The sequence below is a fragment of the Charadrius vociferus genome, unplaced genomic scaffold, assembly GCF_000708025.1.
Source record: "Charadrius vociferus isolate BGI_N301 unplaced genomic scaffold, ASM70802v2 scaffold892, whole genome shotgun sequence".
Lineage (NCBI taxonomy): Eukaryota > Metazoa > Chordata > Aves > Charadriiformes > Charadriidae > Charadrius > Charadrius vociferus.
Genome location: NW_009647397.1, coordinates 123,605 through 130,060, shown reverse-complemented (window position 1 = coordinate 130,060; position 6,456 = coordinate 123,605). Strand labels below are relative to the sequence as shown.

The 6,456-nt window shown below is 59.1% G+C and overlaps 2 protein-coding genes across 2 annotated transcripts in view; both read right to left on the bottom strand.

Annotated features, from left to right (window-relative positions):
* Positions 1-1,700, bottom strand: part of STAC3 (SH3 and cysteine rich domain 3) — a 3,587-nt gene extending 1,887 nt beyond the window's left edge. Inside the window, exons 1-6 of the mRNA XM_009880127.1 lie at positions 1,635-1,700; positions 979-1,237; positions 706-803; positions 373-442; positions 195-289; positions 4-68 (exon numbers count right to left, since the gene is read on the bottom strand). Coding sequence (XP_009878429.1) covers positions 4-68; positions 195-289; positions 373-442; positions 706-803; positions 979-1,237; positions 1,635-1,700 — 653 coding nt within the window. The remainder of the gene's footprint in view (positions 1-3; positions 69-194; positions 290-372; positions 443-705; positions 804-978; positions 1,238-1,634) is intronic.
* Positions 1,701-3,761: 2,061 nt separating this feature from the next.
* R3HDM2 (R3H domain containing 2) overlaps positions 3,762-6,456 on the bottom strand; it is a 26,276-nt gene continuing 23,581 nt past the window's right edge. Inside the window, exons 22-23 of the mRNA XM_009880126.1 lie at positions 6,033-6,117; positions 3,762-4,391 (exon numbers count right to left, since the gene is read on the bottom strand). Of these exons, the coding sequence (XP_009878428.1) occupies positions 4,051-4,391; positions 6,033-6,117 (426 nt within the window). The 3' untranslated portion in view covers positions 3,762-4,050. The remainder of the gene's footprint in view (positions 4,392-6,032; positions 6,118-6,456) is intronic.

The following is a 6,456-nucleotide window of genomic DNA, read 5'->3' as shown; positions in this document are numbered from 1 at the left end:
CCGCCCTCAGCTTTGCCCCCCTGTGGCTTCGTGGCCTCTGGCTCCTCATCCATCATGGCGGCCAAAGGCTGCAAAGCAGAGAGCTGTCAGCGGGTGCGGAGTGGGCAGGGGGGTGGGGGGTGGCAATGGGGCAGAGGCTGTGGCGCCAGGACCACCCTTGGGCATTTGGGGCAATGGGCCAACCCCGCACTCACATTTTTCTTGTCATCCTGCCCTTTCTTGCGCTCCTTGTTGGCCATAATGACGCCTGTCCGCAGGGTCTCAAACACGGGGTCGCTCCTGTTGGCTGCTGCGGGGGCACAGGGATGGTGAGAGGGGTTTGGGTACAGGACACGAAAAGATGGGGCACCCCAGTGTGGGGACAGCACTTACAGAGCAGATCCTTGACGCACTGTTGGTCACTGTAGAGGGGTGAGCTGTACGCCCGGCGAAACCCTGGGGGCTGGAAGGAAAGAGGACATCAGAGCATCGACCACCACCCAGACCTCCTTTGAGAGCTGAGGGGAGAGCGGGTGGATGCTGTGGACCCTGAGGGCAACCACCCAGCAGGGGGGTGATGCCTGGGTCCCCCCTCAGAGCCAGGGAGACCAGGGGGTCACGGCACCTGAGTGCCACACAGGGACCGAGCCGGCTGCTCCCTGCCGCAGTGCTTTGGTCTTCCCTGCAAGGATGTGCCCCATGCCCGCAGCTGGTAGGAACACTCACAATTTTGCCGAAGCAGCGCTGCATCTCCACGTAGGACTGGCAGTGGTGGTGGATGTTGGTTTTGCAGTTCTTGCACCTCAGGCCAAATTTGTTGTTGACTGAGCCGGGGCGGGGGGGGCAGAGGGGTGGAAAGGAGAGGCAATGTGACACTGCAGCTGTGGGGACGGCTGGGCTGGAGCCCTCGCCAGCCTTGGCCCCCAGCCCTCGCCCTGGCCATGGCCCCCAGCCCCAGCCCTGGCCATGGCCCCCAGCCCCAGCACCCTCAGGACTCACGGACAATCATGCGGGCACAAACATCACAGAACTTGGGCTTTTTGAAGTAATGATCTTTGAACTTGTGGGGTTTGTCATTGACAAGTTTCTCAGGCTCGGGAGGGGGCTCAGGCTCCTCCTCCTCCTCCTCCTCTTCCTCCTCCTCATAGATGTAGTAGATGGGTCCCCTGAGGGAACTGACCAGCTCCCCATTGGGCTGCGGCTCTGGTGCTGTCTCCTCCTTGGGCTTCCGCTGGAAAAGTTGCTTCAGCTTCTGCAGCTGCTGGGGCAGGAGGGGATGCATTGCACGCGGCAGGTGTGTGGGGTCAGGCAGGCGGAGAAGCCGGTGCCTGGCTCCCTACCCCTTCGCTCTGACCTAGAGACTCTTTCTTCCCCAGGTGGGAGGAGACCCCACACATCCTGAGGCAGAAACGCTGTGAGGACAAGGACCCTTCTCCTGGCCCCTTGAGGTCCCCACAAAAGGAGAAACTGTGGCTCCTGAGCGCCATGTGGATGTGGGCACCCTGGGGAAAATCCAAGCTGGGAAATGGCCACCCAGTGCCCTGTGGGATGCCACCGGGCATCCCTGGTCCCACAAAGACTCCTGGGGCTGAGGCAAAGATGATGCTAGAAAGGCGGCTTCCCCCACCCAAGCTGCCCCGGGGGCACCCACTTACCCGGCTCTTGGGTTTCCCACCTGAAGCAGGTGAAGCTGGTGGCTCTGGCACTTCCTTCTCTGTCATGCTATGAGGGGAAAAGAGAGACAGGACATTGGCTGGGGCTGTTCCCACTGCAGGTGCCCGGTGGGGGCCGAACAGCCAGACCTTGATGGATGGGAAGCATCTCCCAGCCCTGTGCCTCCCTCTGCCCCAGAGCACCACCACCTCCTGCCGCGCTGCCTGCAGCTCTTGCCCCAGCATGGGCCAGTTCTGCTGTGGGTGAGTCCCAGGGCCCCAGGGCACCCATTGGGCACTGCTGCGCAGACTCCCAACCCGGCGTGCGCTGCTTGCTTGGTGGAGGTGGTGCCAAATGCTGCGAGCCAGACCCTGGGCTACCTGCACGTGTCCAGCTCTCTCTAGACATCTCCATCTCGCTATTAAACTGCAAATGGTGCTGCCCTTGGCCCCCTAGGACAAGCATGCCTATGACGCTGTCTAGCGTCACTGCACAGCCCCGCTTTCTTCTCCATAGAAGCCGCGGGCAACCACGAGGGCAGGATCTGCTCCTGCATCCTCCAAAACATGCCTGATTCCACCCTTGACTGTTAACCATCCCCACAGTCCTTCTACCCAGACCACTATTTTTGGTGAAAACCTAACACAAGGCCTCCCCATGCCTCCATGGAAACCAACCAGGATGACCATCAGGGAAACAGAGATGGGGGCTGGGGGCGGTCCTGGGGCAGGGGGTGCTGCAGAAGCAAAGAGCCCGGGGGTCTTGCAGTGATGTGGGTGGAGCAGCAGCCCACGGGGGGTCAGTGGCCACGATGAGGGGGAGCCGCGCACGGAGACACACTTACGCTGTGTTTGGAGCTCTTGTCCTGCGACGAAAAACCCCACAAAGGGTGGCTGATGTTGGGGCCCCGTTGGCTGCAGAGCCCCCGGCCCTCCGTGCCGGGTGCGCAGGGAGGGGGGCAGCTGCCCCGGTCCCGTGGAGAGCAGGAGTGACAGGCCAGAGGGGAACCGACAGCTGAGCGCTGGCGGAGGCTGACGCTGAGAAATTGGAGCCCATACATGAGCCAGGAGGGGAGCGGGGTGGAGAGGAGCCACTGGCTATTTGCGTTAGTGGGTTGCTGGGCGTCACAGGGGCCCACCCACCCCCTGGCATGAGGCCGCAGCAGAGCCGGGGCACACCGAGTGCTCCAGCCTTGATGTCTTGTTTGCTCTCGCCTTTGAGGCCCCAGCAGCTGGGAGGGGAGATGGAAAGAATGGGAGCAAGCGTGGTCTCTCATGGGGCAACTCTCATGGCTGCCCCATACTGTCTGGCAGCAAACCCTGCCGGTCTGCTCTCCACCGAGACAGAGACCTGCCATGGAGGAGAGAGCTGAGGACCCTGCTGCTGTCATGCTGTCCTGCGGTGGGTGCCGTGTCCCCGCAGCTGGACAGGCACCCCAGTGCCAGAGTCCCTGGACCTACATCCCTGCCAGGCTGTGGGTGGCAGTGGAGCAGGAGTTTGCACCAAGGCCGGGATCGGAGCCCACCCCTTCCAGGCAGCTCTCACCTCTCCACTCGCATCTGCTCTTGAAGGCAGATGCTGCGAGAGGCTCCAGCTGCTGTATGTGATGCCATGGTGAGGGTGGTGCCAGCACAAGTCCTGTACCCACAAGGCGGGAGAACACAGTGCCATCCAGACCTATCAGCTCAAGGGCTGCTGCCCTGTGGGCAGGAGGAGTATGTTGCTTCCTGGCAGGGGACACAGCTGGGGACACCCCACGCCGCCATTCTTGCCGCTGCACAGCTGCATGGGGCCAGCAGCTGGGAAAAGAGGCTACCAATTTCCAACGGGGAGGACCAGCCCCAGGTCAAAGTGCTCAGCGCTCCTCTCCCAGTCTCAGGTCCCAGCCTGGGCAAGTCATGAGCCTTTGTACACGCCAAGCACAGGGGCAGGACCCAGGCAGGAACACACCATCCCGTGAGAGCCCCTTCGGTTCCCTGGTTGTCATTTCACCCTGAAGAGGCAGCACAGAAAGCCCCTAGCACTGGTACTGGCAGAGAATGGGAAATCAGCGTTAAAGTGATGGACAAGTTTTCTTTTTATATTTAAAAACAACCCCCCCAAATAAAACAAAACCAAAAATACCCCCCCAAATAATAATCAGATTAAATAAAATGTGCAGTGAACATACCAATCAACACCTGTATGTGCGGTTCAACACAGTGCTTAAACAAAACAATATACACAGGGTAAGGTGGGCGGGCATGGGCATCACTCCAAAAATAATAATAATAATAAAAAAAAATCAATTTCTTGTCTCTTAATTATGTCCATATAAATATATCCAGGAAGGAGGGCGAGAGGAGGGGAGGGCAGAAAGGAAGAGAAGGCAGAGGGAAGTGCCCGCAGTCCAGTGTGCTCTGTGCCCATGCGGGAGCCCTACTGTGAGCTGGCACGCTCCAGCACCCGCAAGTCGTAGTTCTTTTTGGCCACACGCAGCTTGAAGCGGCTGAGGGAGTTGTTGAGGCGTAGGGAGGCATTCTGGGCAGCCAGCGGGCTGGGGAACACGGCCACGATGGTGTATAAGGCAGCAAGGTCACTGTGCCTGCCATTCTCTGGAGTCCCATTGTCCCCGCCGCCCCCATCTCCACGGCGCCCCTGAGTCTCTTTGAGCCACTGGATTTTGGCACCAGCCATGGCGAGCTGGGTGAAGAGCTTGTCAGCCTCTGTCCGCGTGATGCCCTCGGGCAGGTCTGTCACCTCCAGCACTCGGCCCAGCACTGCAGTGGAAAGACAGCGTGTGTCAGCAGCAGCACATTCTTGGGTGGCAACAGCACAGCAAGAGCTGATGCGTGGGCTACTGACCAGCTGGCCTCTGGGCTTGGAGAAGTCACCTCTACTTCGCCCATGAAAGCAGCGCTTTGCTATGCTGCCCCCACATTAGGAATGTATTTTTCTAAGCCAGTCACTTCTTTACCCTCAAACTGCCCCCACCATTCTGCTCCCTACAGTGCCCCATCCTGATCCTTTCTGATGCCCACGTCCTGGTCCCCACATGGTCTGCTTCAAGAGGAGACTGGTATTTCCCACTTGCCCAGGGCTGCAGCAACACCAAGTCCTCCTTGCTTCCTTTGGCTGGGCTTGGTTTTCCAGTTAGGGCTTTCCCAGGTGCTCTGCCCCGTCTTCCTACCCTGACCCTTGGGCATCAGGACCAGGCGCTAACCCAGCTCTCCTGCTCTCTGTCCCTGGAAGGCAGAAAGACAAGCTGCACCCACGGAGGACGTTGACACATGCAGATCACGAATGTGACACTGCCCTGTGTGCTTTACCCGTGGGCAGGATCCCCTTGTGTGCCCAGGCCAGTGTCATGCCAACCTCTTTGCCTCTGCTCTGTGGTACCCAAACACTTCTGCTGCCTCCTGGCTCCAGCCCTGGCTTTTGGGCTTAGCGAGGACTGGCTGAATGGATTCTTTGCTAATATTAACGCGGCATGTAATGAACATGCCAGCCGCAGGGAGGGGGGCAGCTCTCCAGCAAGCAGCTCTTAAAGGGCCCCCTGCAACCAGCTGCTGCTGGTGACATGGGGGACAAGTCTGAAGCCTCCAGACAGACAGTGAAGACTGCCTCCCTTCCAGGCTGTCTGGCTCACGCCCAACAAGCGAGTCTTGTATCGCTGCACAGAGAACCCAGACGTGTGCCTCCCCTTCCCTCCCCGATGACCAAGCTGGAGCCCCCCCGGGGTGAGGAAGAGGGAGTCCCTTCCCCTTTTGAGAGAAATGATCCACTGGGGATTTCAGCTCTTGCAGCCGCCCCTGGAAGACCCCAAAGCCCTTTACACAGATGAGGGCTCTGCAGCTCCTGGCCCCACTGGGAAATGGAAGCATGAGAAGGAAGAGGCACCTGGGAAGGCAACGGTGGGAAAAAGATCTCATGGGTCTGGACACTCACTTTCTGCTGACAGAGAGGAATAAAGTCCCAGGAGTTCCGCCAGCTCCACCTACCCCATCAGACGGCAGGAACCCACAACCCTCACAGAGGCAGAAATAGTACCCAGGTGTCCTCGTGCTCATCACTGACCCTCCAACAATTTCTCCCCACTCTTCCTCAACAGCTTCGCTCTGTGCAGGCACTGTTTACTGGGTTCCTGAGCAACCCCCATCCTTCCACCTCAGGGCACAGCTGATGGGGACCAGCCATGCTGCACCCCCAAGGCCAGTCCAAATGTGGGCTGGGGGGTGTTTGTCTGTCTAGGAGAGGCGATGGCAGACATGAACTGCTCTCCACAACCACCCCAGCGATGGGTTCTGTGGGATGCTGGTGTGAGCAGAGAGCATCTGGAGTCTCTGCCAATGCCAGCTATGCCCCTGCAGTGGGGACTTGTCAGAGGGCAAAGGGGGAACTGCTTGAGGAGGGTCACTTACCTACATCACTTGTCCCGAGGTCAGTGGATGCTGACTTGAGGGCCTGTCTCTTGCTCCGGTTTCCATGTTTCATTCCAGTCTGTCCCTTAAGGAATAAAAACGGTAGTGTGTCACCTCAGGAGACACTGTGGCCTCACAGTGCCCATGCAGCATCCTGGGAGTGGGGGGGAAGACTGAACGTGACTAGGCCATGTCTGTGAGGGGGAACGAAGACACTTGGATGAGCCCTGCACGCTCTGGCACCTTTGAGGTGACACCACGCTCGGGTAAGTTGGATGAGATCAAGGCATAGCCATGGTTCCAGGACACTCAAAGGACTTGGGGCTGACACCTCTTCTGGGCAAAGCTGGCAGCAGGATGGAATTTTAGCCCAGTGCCAGGCTCAAAGGAAAGCCATTTACAATGGCAGCTCCGCCATACGGAT